Source organism: Nerophis lumbriciformis, linkage group LG35 (assembly GCF_033978685.3).
Source record: "Nerophis lumbriciformis linkage group LG35, RoL_Nlum_v2.1, whole genome shotgun sequence".
Taxonomy (NCBI): domain Eukaryota; kingdom Metazoa; phylum Chordata; class Actinopteri; order Syngnathiformes; family Syngnathidae; genus Nerophis; species Nerophis lumbriciformis.
Window position 1 is genome coordinate 3,818,005 of NC_084582.2, and position 16,791 is coordinate 3,834,795.

At 39.3% G+C, this 16,791-nt stretch overlaps 1 protein-coding gene across 45 annotated transcripts in view; it reads left to right on the plus strand.

The window, feature by feature from the left end:
- znf185 (zinc finger protein 185 with LIM domain) overlaps nucleotides 1-16,791 on the plus strand; it is a 155,263-nt gene that overhangs the window by 68,584 nt on the left and 69,888 nt on the right. For 24 of the 45 annotated variants that reach the window (XM_072912274.1, XM_072912273.1, XM_072912275.1 and 21 more), the window contains 7 exons: nucleotides 2,024-2,077; nucleotides 7,263-7,337; nucleotides 7,965-8,039; nucleotides 10,200-10,274; nucleotides 12,796-12,870; nucleotides 15,058-15,132; nucleotides 15,456-15,530. In XM_072912274.1, coding sequence (XP_072768375.1) covers nucleotides 2,024-2,077; nucleotides 7,263-7,337; nucleotides 7,965-8,039; nucleotides 10,200-10,274; nucleotides 12,796-12,870; nucleotides 15,058-15,132; nucleotides 15,456-15,530 — 504 coding nt within the window. Of the gene's footprint in view, nucleotides 1-2,023; nucleotides 2,078-7,262; nucleotides 7,338-7,964; nucleotides 8,040-10,199; nucleotides 10,275-12,795; nucleotides 12,871-13,679; nucleotides 13,755-15,057; nucleotides 15,133-15,455; nucleotides 15,531-16,791 lie in introns of all 45 variants that reach the window. The other 21 variants (XM_072912297.1, XM_072912307.1, XM_072912316.1 and 18 more) reach the window with 15 other exon arrangements.

Consider the following 16,791-nt stretch of genomic DNA (forward strand, 5'->3'; position numbering starts at 1 on the left):
TGGAGCTGCAGCGTTATGGCCTCATTTCTCACAGTCGTTTGTGTAGCTGTGTCAGTTTGCACATACTTTTCAGACATGCTAAATAAAGATGCAAAATAGCGCTAGCAGTTGACTTTTGGTCTTGATGAATCACACTGCGTGTGCTAAATAATTGTATTGCATCTTCTCCTCCCAGTATTGAGGGCGTGATGGTCAGCAAATATCCTGCATATTCATGAAAGACAGACACTCTAAATCAGGGGTGTCACACTCAAATACAGAGTGGGCCAAAATTTAAAACTGAACAAAGCCGTGGGCCAAGGTTGAACAAATTAACCTTTTAATAGGGACCCAAACAAGTTTTGCATTGAATATTGAACAAGCAAGGCTTATATAACTTTATAGTGACATGCAAAATCTAGTTTCAAATAATAATAATAAAAAAATATCTATGGCATATCAAATACAATTTAAATACAAATTGAATGCCTCTTTTCTATTTGCAGCGTTCTGAGGTAAATATCAACATTAACTTTTTCCACAGGCTCATAAATTAGAAAATAAAATAACAATGAATAAACCAACCATTCAGGACTTTAAACTGCTCAGTTTGCAACACACTGATCTAATCTGATGTGCCCAAACCAGATTACTGCCATCTTTTCTTGGATGCTAGTTCATTAATGTCGGGGCTCAGGCTTTGAGCTGAGGCAACCTTCATTATCGAACGAAGGTGTTCATCAGTCATTATACCTCGTAGTCCACCCGGACCACAGTCTTGGGGGCGTGCTTTAAAGGCACTGCGTTTATCGTCCTCCACGAGCTGTCGTCACGTCTGCTTTTCATCCATTCCAACAACGTGCAGGCCCGATCACAAAAAATATGTGTGACTTCAGCACGCACACACACGTAAATGCAATGCATACTTGGCCAACAGCAATACAGGTTACACTGACGGTGCCCGTATAAATAACTTTAACACTGTTAGAAATATGCGCCACACTGTGAATCCACACCAAACAAGAATGACAAACACATTTCGGGAGAACATCCACACCGTAACACAACATAAACACAACAAAACAAATACCCAGAATCTCATGCAGCCTTAACTCTTCCGGGCTGCAATATACACCCCGGGAGGGTTGGCAAGTATGAGAATTAGCGGTGAATGCGGTGTTACAGCGGCACCGCCGCTGAATATAATCGGCGGCCCAGCTCTAGTGTTAATTTGATATCGCCTCAAGGACCAAGTGAAATTATACAGCGGGCCAAATTTGGCCCGTGGGCCAGAGTTTGACACCCATGCTCTAAATGGATTGCAATTAGCGTGTCTGCAATCTTCTGCGCACAAGTTTAGTACATTAGCTTTACATGTGTTATCAATTTTGCACGTGTTTTAGTACGTGCAAACCTTTAGGCGATCAGGCCCATAATGTTTTTCTGTTAATCAACTTAGAAATAAAACTAGTGTTTTGAAGACAAGACATGATTAATAAGGGAGAAGACTTGTTAAATGGCACTAAAAGACTAAATGTCCTTGCAGCAAAGAGTCACCTTTGGGGTTCAAAGACCAGGTGCTACAGTAGGCAGATAACTCTAGTTAGGTAACTATTTTAGCTAGGTAGCAGACTCGGCAAAGGTAATAAATATAAATGTCATAAAACTCAAACAGCAATGATTTCGATAGTGCGACAAAGTGTGTCCCTTTTCAGCTCACTTTTGTTTCCAAATATCGGACAATTTCGATTTTCAAGGGATGTTTGGCAACCCATGGTGTAGTAGAACTTAACACGACACATCAAGTTTCAATAAGTTTCAATAAGATAGCATAACTGACACGTAAAAAAACTTTTAACACATAACATAATATAGCACAACATAACTTTCATACATAACATAACCCAACAAATCAAGCTTTTATAACATAACATCACATTATATAACAACTTTCTATTCAGGTCCCTTTTTCTCCCATATTTAAGTAATTCATGCATTTCTTCGCTCCTTAACCCTCCATCTTGTCATTATCGTCTTTTTGCAGCAAGGAGAAGGACCCCCTGAGCTCCCATGTGACCACCACAGTAACTGAGTACAGGTACTTACACTTACTGTAAATAAGGATGTCAGGGGTAATGATGTAAGGTTCTCTACTGCCAATATTTTCATTATACATCACCTTAATCATTGTAACTATTAACTATTATTTTATTTTCGCCTGTGATGTGTTTGCATACACCTTAAAAAGTGGGTGATTGCACTATTGGTCCCTGGCCAGATAAATCATATACTTGGAACTGTATGATCTACTCATCATACAACACAATTAAATACTTAATTACACAAATATCTTACATAATTGTCAGTATGTTTGAATTGTTTGGTTTACAAACACATTTGGCTAATTCCTGGGTCTTGTTGAGAAACCTCGAGTTTGACACATGGGGCCTAACTCGGGTCTCCTATAAATCCTTTTCTTTTTAATACTGTGGTTTGTTATTGTTCCCATTGGCAACCCTATTTTCGGTAAAATTAGTAAAAAAAACTAAACAATAATCAACTATTTCTTACAGTTTATGGCAAATATTTACAGTGCTGTAAATATACTGGCTAAACTCACTGGATTTGACTTAACACTATCTTGCCAAATTTGGCCTAACGTTCATGAAAAAACTGTATTAATCCAAATGGTGTCACTAAATGTAAAACGACACCTCTTTTATGTTATGTATGCTGGAAGGAGTTGACAGCACAGACACAAGGGGGCAGTGTTGCTCTATGATTTATTATATATATAAATATTTATATAATAACAAACAATATAATTTATAAAAATGGGAATTGCATCTGTGAACTAGATCCAAAAGGGGTGTATGGTGGAAGACTATGTGTATGAATAATTAGCTGTTGAGTATTACCATAAATGTTGGGTGAGGAAGCAGACACATCCAAAGGCGCTATAAGCAAAAGGGGTCCGTGGAGCAGAGAGAGGCGTTAAGAGGTCCGTGTCCAAAGCGGGAGGTCGAGATCCAAAAGGCACTCCGAGAAGCAGGGGGAGAAACAAGGAATGACGAGATGCACAGCTCGCCAACACAGGAACAAAGGCAGACCGGGGACGTTCTGGCCACGGGTAGCAGGCTGAGCAGGCTCTTGCAGGCAGGACCTCTCATTAGCGGCAGGTGCACAGATTGCCAATGTATGATTGCAGCTGCCGGCTGCTGCAGGGCGGAGACGCGTGGGCGCGTCCCGAAGCGCAACAAGCAGAGCACAAAGATGAGGGCGCATTGGAATGCACCCTGGCCGTGACAGTACCCCCCTCCTTATGGACAGATCCCAGATGTCCTAGAAATCGAACCAGAAAAAACACAGGAACAAAAGTCAAGGGAGGGTGGAGGGGAGAACTGGTGGTGGGTCGCTGGCCCAAGACTCCCCAAATCCACTGGGGACGAGTCTGGTGGAATGCGCCCTGGCCGTGACATTTTATTTTCTAAACCAAAAGCAAAGACAAAACTAATCTTTAAAATCATGTTTTTAGTATCAGTACAGTAACAACTGGAATATGACAATAAAAATGATATCTTGTGTTTTAGCTGCTTGACAGTTTGATGACCGTGCTTTACTGATCAACATTATCCTAAAATGAGCATTATAATTCCTCATCTGTTGTTTGCTAACTTTTACTTGGAGCCTGAGTATGTCTCAGTGTGTGTGAGTGACAGGAAGAAAAGCAAACATAAAAATAAAAAGGGCTAGCGGATATATTTGCATACAAGTTGATGCGAAGCTTGTTTTCCAAACTCGTGCTATCTTTTTTTAAATGAATGCAATCGAAACAAAATCATGCAAGGTAGAAAACTGTTGCAAAATCCCTCCGTCTGCACTGCTCATTTTTGTCAGCACAGATACAGCACACATACCAACCTCACTACACCCTTGTTTAACAATGGCACATCACATGTTTCCGATTTCTCATTAAAACTTGTCTGAAAAGGAGTAGGAAGAAGCACAGCTTATTTGATCCAACCCCTTTTTGCCTTTCATAGCAAATTCTTACACGTTTGTTTGTTCACTTCCTGTGCTAAATAAGTAGCACAGATTAAATAAATAAATAAATGAATGAACAATAAAGTTTTCAATAATATAGTAAATAGTTAAGTAAGTTGTGATTCGCATAATTGGATTAATTGTCTAATTTTTCGATAAGGTTTGAGATGTACTGTACCTGTATATTAGGATTATTCTTCTTTATACTTTGTAAACACTTTGACTTTGACTTATTTGCTCTTTCCTTCCATAATTTAATTTCAACTACTGATTTACTAAAGGTTTTAAGTGTTGTACGTGCATACAAATGTTTTAACCTTCCGTAGCAAATTTCACTCCAAAATAAACCCTGACTGGACTTTAGATAAACAGCTACCAGGTTTTCAGCAAATAAATGTAGTGCATTCAAGTTAAACATTTCAAAAAATATTCCTAGATGACATTCTGACAATCTTTTTTTTTTAAGTTAATTTGAACTATGCAAGCGAGAAATAAGCTTTGGAAAATCAGGGTTAAACCAAATTAAAAAGTGTAATTAATTAAAAAAACGTTTTAATTAATAAAAAAAAACATTTGTCAGTACTAAACACAACATAGCCTAATATACTGTAACTTAAGACAACATAACATAACTAGTGCTGTCAAATGATTACATTTTAATGGTAGCAAATTGCTTTCATGCAAAATTTAAAGTACCGTACTTCAAAAAAGACCTTGATATTTTGACAAAAATGCAATTATATTTTCAGAATGTCATTTAAAGTTTAATTCAATATTTTATTTGAAGGTTTTAATTGTTTTCTTAGCCAGAAATTGTACTCAAGTAAGAGTACTGTTACTTTAGAGATTTATTACTCAAGTAAAAGTAAGGAGTAGTCACCCACATATTTACTTGAGTAAAAGTAAAAAGTATGTTGTAAAAAAACTACTCAAGTACTGAGTAACTGATGAGTAACATACACACACACATATATATATATATATATATATATATATATATATATATATATATATATATATATATATATATATGTATGTGTGGGAAAAAATCACAAGACTATTTCATCTCTACAGGCCTGTTTCATGAGGGGGGGTACCCTCAATCGTCAGGAGATTTTAATGGGAGCATTCGCATACCATGGTTTATATAGGGCACAGAGTGGGTGGGTACAGGCTGGCCTAGGGGCGTGGTGATTGGCTCATGTGTTACCTAGGAGGTGTTTCCGTCTATGGCGGCATGCTGTTACATATATATATATATAGATATATATATACATATACACACACACACATATATATATATGTATATATATATATATATATATATATATATATATATATATATATATACATAGATATATACAGTATATAATTTATTTATTATTTTTTTGCCGTTTTTGTTTACATGTTAAAGGTGTTTTAATGAATATACATGCATGTTTAACACATATAGATTCCTTTCTTTCATGAAGACAAGAATATAAGTTGGTGTATTACCTGATTCTGATGACTTGCATTGATTGTAATCAGACAGTAGTGATGACAAACGTCCAGGTTTTCAAATGGAGGAGAAAAAAAGTTCCTCCTTTCTGTCTAATACCACATGAAAGTGGTTTGTTTTTGGCATCTTATATGTCCAGCTTCCATATTCGTTTTTATACACTTTACAAGAAATACATTGGCGGCAAACTCCGTAGCTTGCTAGCTTGTTTGCGCAGGCTTTCGGAGACTCTTATTTTGAAAGCGCAGGCGCGATGGAGCGGCACTTTTATTGTGAAGACAGGAACTGTGCAGTCAGTCTTTAGGCTTTTGACGGGGTGTACGGTTGAAATAAAAAATGGTCTTTTTTCCTTCACACTTTTGATTGATTGATTGGAACTTGTATTAGTAGATTGCACAGTACAGTACATATTCCGTACAATTGACCACTAAATGGTAACACCCCAATAAGTTTTTCAACTTGTTTAAGTCAGGTCATGTGACCCCTGGCTCTGTTTGATTGGTCCAACGTCACCAGTGACTGCATCTGATTGGTGGAACGGAGTGAACGTCACCAGTGACTGTATTTGTTGAAACGCAGGCACTATGAAGGTCTGTCTGACAGACCAAAACAAACAAAGCGTGCATTAACAGATCGATAAAAATTAGTAGCGAGTAGCGAGCTGAATGTAGATAAAAGTAGCGGAGTAAAAGTAGCGTTTCTTCTCTATAAATATACTCAAGTAAAAGTAAAAGTATGTTGCATTAAAACTACTCTTAGAAGTACAATTTATCCCAAAAGTTACTCAAGTAGATGTAACGGAGTAAATGTAGCGCGTTACTACCCACCTCTGCTTAAAACTAACAGGACGTAGCATAACCACAAAGTACCTTTTGATGCCATAGCATAACAGAACCTTTTAATGCATATCATAACGCAGTGCAGAGTAGCTTGGCATATCATAACAATGTAGAGTATTATATAACATAGGTTATGTTATTCTTAATTACCACATTTTTCGGAGTATAAGTCGCTCCGGAGTATAAGTCGCACTGGCCGAAAATGCATAAAAAAGAAGGAAAAAACATATATAAGTCGCATTTTTTGGGGAAATTGATTTGATAAAACCCAACACCATTAATAGACATTTGAAAGACAATTTAAAATAAATAAAGAATAGTGAACAACAGGCTGAATAAGTGTACGTTATATGAGGCATAAATAACCAACTGGTATGTTAACGTAACATATTATGGTAAGAGTCATTCAAATAACTATAACATATAGAACAGGCTATACGTTTACCAAACAATCTGTCACTCCTAATCGCTAAAACCCATGAAATCTTATACGTCTAGTCTCTTACGTGAATGAGCTAAATAATATTATTTGATATTTTACGGTAATGTGTTAATAATTTCACACATAAGTCGCTCCTGAGTATAAGTTGCACCCCCGGCCAAACTATGAAAAAAAACTGCGACTTATAGTCCGAAAAATACGGTAATCTTTCCCGCGTAAATTATGAAATAAGACATCTATTCTAAATAGTACAAACACACTGTTTGTTAATCAAACAACTTAGATATACAACTAGTGTTTTAAGATTTAACAAGGGAGAAGAGTTCTTAAATGACACTTAAAAATATATATTCCTCTCACTTCCTGGATCAGAACAATCTGATGTTTGCTTTCTTTGCTTCGTGAGAATATTTTTATGTCACGTCCCTTACCTCATCTTATCTCTCCTCCTCTGCAGTCGAGAAGATCGTGCACTGCCTGCTCCCCCCAGTCCGGGACGTTTGAGTCAGGATCTGCTCACTGAAATAGAAAGGTACAGAAGGATCCCCAAATCTAAATGACACTTAAAAAAAGAGAGATAGCAGTACTACTACTATTAAGTTAACATGTAACCATTTGACATGATAACCACTTGTAGCTTCCTCGTTAGACACCTACTCAGTGGCCTAGTGGTTAGAGTGTCCGCCCTGAGATCGGTAGGTTGTGAGTTCAAACCCCGGCCAGCCGAGTCATACCAAAGACTATAAAAATGGGACCCATTACCTCCCTGCTTGGCACTCAGCATCAAGGGTTGGAATTGGGGGTTAAATCACCAAAAATGATTCCCGGGCGCGGCCACCGCTGCTGCCCACTGCTCCCCTCACCTCCCAGGGGGTGATCAAGGGTGATGGGTCAAATGCAGAGAATAATCTCGCCACACCTAGTGTGTGTGTGACAATCATTGGTACTTTAACTTTTAACTTTTTAAAAGCAATTAATCTCCTAAGTAACCTTATTGCTTTATTTTTTATCTAAATGGTATAAAGTCACATTTGGAGTTTCCAGCTTCCTCTCACTTCGTCTCACTTCCTGGATCAGAACAATCTGATGTTTGCTTTCTTTACTTTGTGAGAGTTATTTTTATGTCACCTTACCTCATCTTATCTCTCCTCCTCTGCAGTCGAGAAGATCGTACACTGCCTGTTCCCCCCAGTCCTAAACAATGGCAGCAGGATTTGCTCACTGAAATAGAAAGGTACAGAAGTATCCCCAAATCTCGATGACACATAAAAAGTCAGTAGTACCGTGTTTTTCGGAGTATAAGTCGCTCCGGAGTATAAGTCGCACCGGCCAGAAATGCATAATAAAGAAGGGAAAAAACATATATAAGTCACATTGGAGTGTATATATATTGGGGCGGCATGGCGTAGTGGGTAGAGCAACCGTGCCAGAAACCTGAGGGTTGCAGGTTCGCTCCCCGCCTCTTACCATCCAAAAGAAAATCGCTGCCGTTGTGTCCTTGGGCGGGACACTTCACCCTTTGCCCCCGGTGCCACTCACACCGGTGAATTGAATGATAGGTGGTGGTCGGAGGGGCCGTTGGCGCAAATTGCAGCCACGCTTCCGTCAGTCTACCCCAGGGCAGCTGTGGCTATGAAAGTAGCTTACCACCACCAGGTGTGAATGATTGATGGGTTCTACTCAGTGGCCTAGTGGTTAGAGTGTCCGCCCTGAGATCGGTAGGTTGTGAGTTCAAACCCCGGCCGAGTCATACCAAAGACTATAAAAAATGGGACCCATTACCTCCCTGCTTGGCACTCAGCATCAAGGGTTGGAATTGGGGGTTAAATCACCAAAAATGATTCCCGGGCGCGGCAACCGCTGCTGCCCACTGCTCCCCTCACCTCCCAGGGGGTGATCAAGGGTGATGGGTCAAATGCAGAGAATAATCTCGCCACACCTAGAGTGTGTGTGACAATCATTGGTACTTTAACTTTAACTTTAACTTTACATGTAAAGCGACTTTGGGTACTTAGAAAAGCGCTATATAAATCCAAGTTATTATTATTATATCGCATTTTTTTGGAACATTTATTTGATAAATCCCAACACCAAGAATAGACATTTGAAAGGCAATTTAAAATAAATAAAGAATAGTGAACAACAGGCTGAATAAGTGTACGTTATATGAGGCATAAATAACCAACTGAGAACGTGCCTGGTATGTTAACGTAACATATCAATCAATCAATCATCAATCAATCTTTATTTATATAGCCCTAAATCACAAGTGTCTCAAAGGGCTGCACAAGCCACAACGACATCCTCGGTACAAAGCCCACATACGGGCAAGGAAAAACTCACCCCAGTGGGACGTCGATGTGAATGACTATGAGAAACCTTGGAGAGGACCGCATATGTGGGTAACCCCCCCCCCTCTAGGGGAGACCGAAAGCAATGGATGTCGAGTGGGTCTGACATAATATTGTGAGAGTCCAGTCCATAGTGGATCCAACATAATAATAAGAGTCCAGTCCATAGTGGGGCCAGCAGGACACCATCCCGAGCGGAGACGGGTCAGCAGCGTAGAGATGTTCCCAGCCGATGCACAGGCGAGCGGTCCACCCCGGGTCCCGACTCTGGACAGCCAGCACTTCATCCATGGCCACCGGACCTGAGCCCCCCCCCCCTCAAGGAAAAGGGGAGCAGAGGAGAAAAGAAAAGAAACGGCAGATCAACTGGTCTAACAGGGGGGCTATTTAAAGGCTAGAGTATACAAATGAGTTTTAAGATGGGACTTAAATGCTTCTACTGAGGTAGCATCTCTAATTGTTACCGGGAGGGCATTCCATAGTACTGGAGCCCGAATAGAAAACGCTCTATAGCCCGCAGACTTTTTTTGGGCTCTGGGAATCACTAATAAGCCGGAGTTCTTTGAACGCAGATTTCTTGCCGGGACATATGGTACAATGCAATCGACAAGATAGGACGGAGCTAGACCGTGTAGTATTTATGGTAAGAGTCATTTAAATAACTATAACATATAGAACATGCTATACGTTTACCAAACAATCCGTCACTCCTAATCGCTAAATCCCATGAAATCTCAAACTATGAAAAAAAAACTGCGACTTATAGTCCGAAAAATACGGTACTACTACTATTAAGTTGGCATGTAACCATTTGACATTGTAGCTTCCTCGTTGGACGAAAACAATTAATCTCGGAGTCCTAAGTAACCCTATTGCTTTTTTAATTTATTTTTTAACTAAATGTACCTGTGGTATAAAGTCACATTTGGAGTTTCCAGCGTCCTCTCGCTTCCTGGATCAGAACAATCTGATGTTTGCTTTCTTTACCTTGTGAGAGTTAGTTTTATGTCACCTTACCTCCTCTTATCTCTCCTCCTCTGCAGTCGAGAAGATCGTACACTGCCTGTTCCCACCAGTCCTAAACAATGGCAGCAGGATCTGCTCACTGAAATAGAAAGGTACAGAAGTATCCCCAAATCTCAATGATACATAAAAAAGAGAGCTACAGTACTACTACTATTAAGTTAGGTTAACATGTAACCATTTGACATGATAACCACTTGTAGCTTCCTCGTTGGACGAAAACAATTAATCTCCTAAGTAACCCTATTGCTTTTTTTTACATTTTTTAACTAAATGTACCTGTGGTATAAAGTCACATTTGGAGTTTCTCTCACTTTGTCTCACTTCCTGGATCAGAACAATCTGATGTTTGCTTTCTTTTATTTATTTTCCCATGGCACAAAATAACACGGTTCAACGTCTTATTGACTGCCTGCACGACATCAAAGTCTGGCTTTCAGCTAACTTCCTGAGCCTAAATGAAGACAAAACAGAAGTTATGTTGTTCGGTCCAAGTCGCTCTCCCTCCCCCAACGTTGACCTCGGCACTCTGACCCCGTATCTCAGCGACTGTGTCACAAACCTGGGGGTAAAGTTCGACTCAGATTATAAATTCGAAAAACAAATCAGCAGCGTCGTTCAAAAAAGCTTTTATCAATTACGCCAAATAGCGAAAGTGAAACCGCTTCTTTCAGGACATGATCTCGAGAAATTAATCCACGCCTTTATCTCGACTCGTCTTGACTACTGCAATGCCCTGTACGTTGGCATTAGCCAGGCCTCCCTCGCCCGCCTGCAGCTCGTGCAGAACTCTGCTGCTCGTCTGCTAACCATACTTGCCATCCTTGAGACCTCCGATTTCGGGAGGTGGGGGAAGGGGGTGGGCGGGGGCGTGGTTGGGGGAGTGGCTAAAAGGGGAGGAGTATATTTACAGCTAGAATTCACCAAGTCAAGTATTTCATATATATATATATATATATATATATATATATATATATATATATATATATATATATATATATATATATATATATATATGGACGGCGTGGCGCAGTGGAAGAGTGGCCGTGCGCGACCCGAGGGTCCCTGGTTCAATCCCCACATAGTACCAACCTCGTCATGTCCGTTGTGTCCTGAGCAAGACACTTCACCCTTGCTCCTGATGGGTGCTGGTTAGCACCTTGCATGGCAGCTCCCTCCATCAGTGTGTGAATGTGTGTGTGAATGGGTAAATGTGGAAGTAGTGTCAAAGCGCTTTGAGTACCTTGAAGGTAGAAAAGCGCTATACAAGTACAACCCATTTATTATTTATTTATATATATATATATATATATATATATATATATATATATATATATATATATATATATATATATATATATATATATAAGAAATACTTGACGTCCAGTGAATTCTAGCTATATATATATATATATATATATATAAAATAAATACTTGAATTTCAGTGTTCATTTATTTACACATATACACACACACATAACACTCATCTACTCATTGTTGAGTTAAGGGTTGAATTGTCCATCCTTGTTCTATTCTGTCACTATTTTTCGAACCATGCTGAACACCCTCTCTGATGATGCATTGCTGTGTGGCACGCACAAAAGTGCTTTCATCAAATGCACTAGATGGCAGTATTGTCCTGTTTAAGAGTGTCACAACATTGCTGTTTACGGCAGACGAACTGCTTTACGGTATACAAAAAAGTGACTGCTTTTTTAACACGCAACAATTAATGAACCTGCCTAACAATAAACCCACATAAGAAACCAAGAACTCGCCCTCCATCATTCTATAGTTATAACGTGATTGGGCAGGTACGCTTTTTTATATTGTGGAGGACCTGAGTCCGCCTGAATTTCGGGAGATTTTCGGGAGAAAATTTGTCCCGGGAGGTTTTCGGGAGAGGCGCTGAATTTCGGGAGTCTCCCGGAAAATCCGGGAGGGTTGGCAAGTATGTCTGCTAACACAGACCCGCAGACGTGAGCACATCACCCCTATATTAGCGTCCCTTCACTGGCTCCCTGTGCGTTATCGAATCAATTTTAAACTCCTTTTATTTGTTTTTAAATGTCCAAACAACCTCGCGCCAACCTATCTCTCCGACCTCCTTCAGCCTTACTGCCCCACCCGATCCCTAAGATCAGCCGATCAGCTGCTACTGACGGTCCCTGACACAAGGCTGAAGCTTAGAGGTGACAGAGCTTTCGCCGCTGCTGCTCCCAAACTCTGGAACCACCTACCTCTGAGTGTTAGACAGGCCTCCTCTCTTCCTGTTTTTAAATATCTTTTAAAAACATACTTTTATTCCATGGCTTTTAACACTGAGTGATATCCATCCTGCAATGGCGCCCCATAATACACCTGCTGTGAAACTGTTTTTATTTATTCTATTTTATTTATTTATTTTTTATCGTGTTCTGTTTGTGTTGTGTTGTGTTTGCTCGGTACTCGTATTATCTTTTAACCTGCCCATTGTACAGCACTTTGGCTACCCCTGTGGTAAATTTTAAATGTGCTTTATAAATAAAGTTGATTTGATTTGATTTGATTCTTTACCTTGTGAGAGTTAGTTTTATGTCACCTCCCTTACCTCATCTAATCTCTCCTCCTCTGCAGTCGAGAAGATCCTGCACTGCCTGTTCCCACCAGTCCTAAACAATGGCAGCAAGATTTGCTCACTGAAATAGAAAGGTACAGAAGGATCCCCAAATCTAAATGATACATAAAAAAGAGAGCTACAGTACTACTACTATTAAGTTAGCATGTAACCATTTGACATGATAACCACTTGTAGCTTCCTTATTGGACAAAAGCAATTGATCTCCTAAGTAACCTTATTGCTTTTTAAAAAAATTTTATCTACCGTATTTTTCGGAGTATAAGTCGCTCCGGAGTATAAGTCGTACCGGCCGAAAATGCATAATAAAGAAGGAAAAAACATATAAGTCACACTGGAGTATAAGTCGCATTTTTGGGGGAAATATATTTGATAAAAGCCAACACCAAGAATAGACATTTGAAAGGCAATTTAAAATAAATAAAGAATAGTGAACAACAGGCTGAATAAGTGTACGTTATATGAGGCATAAATAACCAACTGGTATGTTAACGTAACATATTATGGTAAGAGTCATTCAAATAACTATAACATATAGAACATGCTATACGTTTACCAAACAATCTGTCACTCCTAATCGCTAAATCCCATGAAATCTTATACGTCTAGTCTCTTACGTGAATGAGCTGAATAATATTTGATATTTCACGGTAATGTGTTAATAATTTCACACATAAGTCGCTCCTGAGTATAAGTCGCACCCCCGGCCAAACTATGAAAAAAACTGCGACTTATAGTCCGAAAAATACGGTAAATGGTATAAAGTCACATTTGGAGTTTGCAGCTTCCTGGATCAGAACAATCTGATGTTTGCGTTCTTTACCTTGTGAGAGTTAGTTTTATGTCACCTCTCTTACCTCATCTTATCTCTCCTCCTCTGCAGTCGAGAAGATCGTACACTCCCTGTTCCCCCCAGTCCTAAACAAAGGCAGCAGGATTTGCTCAGTGAAATAGAAAGGTACAGAAGGATCCCCAAATCTAAATGACACATAAAAAGAGAGCTTGTAGTACTACTACTATTAAGTTAGCATGTAGCCATTTGACATGATAACCACTTGTAGCTTCCTCGTTGGACGAAAACAATTAATCTCCTAAGCAGTGTTGGGTTAGTTACTGAAAACCAGTAACTAGTTACAGTTACTAGTTACTTTATTTCAAAAGTAACTCAGTTACTAACTCAGTTACTTACACCAAAAAGTAATGCGTTACTGTGAAAAGCAACTATTTAATTACTACTTTTTTTTTTAAGGCTCCCATTATTGCCCTTTTAGCCTCCATTTCAGTACTGTTATTGCACTGGAGAATAATACAATCTGTTGATCAACTTGACATGCATTTGCATCACTGAACTCTGCTAAGCAATGTGGTCTACATACACCACACAAAGACAAAGATATGTTTCAAAGGGCCAATTTATTCCAGGCCAGAACAAATTGACAAAACTATTTTAAATAGCTGCAACATAATGGCACTTTAACTTTAAGTAGATAGGATCTTTGATCCAAGACACAACTTACATTTATTTAAAATGTTATTTTCTTTGTGCTCGACAAAAGAAAAGTATTGAGAATGTCTCCATGTTAAGAAACTCGACTTCTGGCTTGGCCATGATGTCTTGTTAGTTGTTATGAGAGTAGCGTATGTGTGTGTTTATGGCCCTTTAAGATATGACAGCATGTGAGTGACGTCAGTGAGTGAGTGGGCGAGAGAGGTGAGGGAGCGGCGACAGTGAGTGCGTGCAGGTGCTCTAGCTTGGTGGATGGCTGCGTCCAATAAAGTCACAAAGTTGCAACAAACCGCCGGCCTCGTCATTCACCCTCAGCTGTAAGGACCCACTCCCGGGTAAAGTGAAGGTTGTTAGCCCCGAAGTACATAGGCCCTGGAGGAACGTCTCCCCTGCGCTCCTCAACTACTTTTCCTTGTGACGCAGAAGGACGACACCGCAGCGCTCCAATAAGACACACTCAGATCTTCTGTTTCTAGCCGATACTGCGTTATTTTACGTTATTTTTTTATGTAGTAACGCATCATGTAGTAACGGTAACTGAGTTACTAAATATAGAAAATAACGCGTTAGACTACTAGTTACCGCTGAAACTAACGGCGTTACAGTAATGCGTTAGTCCCAACACTGCTCCTTAGTAACCCTATTGCTTGTTAAAATACAAATTACAATCAAAACAATCTGATGTTTGCTCTCTTTACCTTGTGAGAGTTATTTTTATGTCACCTTACCTCATTTTATCTCTCCTCCTCTGCAGTCGAGAAGATCCTGCACTGCCTGTTCCCCTCAGTCCTAAACAATGGCAGCAGGATTTGCTCACTGAAATAGAAAGGTACAGAAGGATCCCCAACTCTAACTGACAATTAAAAAAGAGAGCTAGCAGTACTACTACTATTAAGTTAGCATGTAAACATGATAACCACTTGTAGCTTCCTCGTAGGACAAAAACAATTAATCTCCTAAGTAACCCTATTGCTTTTTTAAAAATATATATCTAAATGTACCTGTGGTATAAAGTCACATTTGGAGTTTCCAGCTTCCTCTCACTTAGTCTCATTTCCTGGATCAGAACAATCTGATGTTTGCTTTCTTTACCTTGTGAGAGTTATTTTTATGTCACCTCTCTTACCTCATCTTATCTCTCCTCCTCTGCAGTCGAGAAGAGCGTACACTGCCTGTTCCACCCAGTCCTAAACAATGGCAGCAGGATCTGCTCACTGAAATAGAAAGGTACAGAAGGATCCCCAAATCTAAATGACACATAAAAAGAGAGCTACAGTACTACTACTATTAAGTTAACATGTAACCATTTGACATGATAACCACTTGTAGCTTCCTCGTTGGATGAAAACAATTAATCTCCTATCCATCCATCCATTTTCTACCGCTCATTCCCTTTGGGGTCGCGGGGGGGCGCTGGAGCCTATCTCTCACTTCCTGGATCAGAACAATCTGATTTTTGCTTTCTTTACTTTGTGAGAGTTATGTTTATGCAGAGGTGGGTAGTAACGCGCTACATTTACTCCGTTACATCTACTTGAGTAACTTTTGGGATAAATTGTACTTCTAAGAGTAGTTTTAATGCACATACTTTTACTTTTACTTAAGTATATTTATAGAGAAGAAACGCTACTTTTACTCCGCTACTTTCATCTACATTCAGCTCGCTACTCGCTACTAATTTTTATCGATCTGTTAATGCACGCTTTGTTTGTTTTGGTCTGTCAGACAGACCTTCAAAGTGCCTGCCTTACTGGTGACGTTTCACTTCGTTCCACCAATCAGATGCAGTCACTGGTGACGTTGGACCAATCAAACAGAGCCAGGTGGTCACATGACCTGACTTAAACAAGTTGAAAAACTTATTGGGGTGTTACAATTTAGTGGTCAATTGTACGGAATATGTACTGTACTGTGCAATCTAATAATAAAAGTTCCAATCAATCAATCAAAAGTGTGAAGGAAAAAAGATACTTTTTTATTTCAACCGTACATCCCGTCAAAAGCCTAAAGACGGGACCGCACATGAGGACGTTCCTGTCTTCACAATAAAAGTGCCGCTCCATCGCGCCTGCGCTTTCAAAACAAGAGTCTCCGAAAGCCAGCGCAAACAAGCTAGCAAGCTACGGAGTTTGACGCCAATATATTTCTTGTAAAGTGTATAAAAACGAATATGGAAGCTGGACAAATAAGATGCCAAAAACCCACCACTTTCATGTGGTATTAGACAGAAAGGAGGAACTTTTCTTCTCCTCCATTTGAAAACGTGGACGTTATCATCACTACTGTCTGATTACAATCAATGCAAGTCATCAGAATCAGGTAATACACCAACTTATATTCTAGTCTTCATGAAAGAAAGGAATCTATATGTTAAACATGCATGTATATTCATTAAAACACCTTTAACATGTAAACAAAAACAGCAAAATAAATACATATAAATTATATACTGTATATATCAATGTATATGTATGTATATATATATATA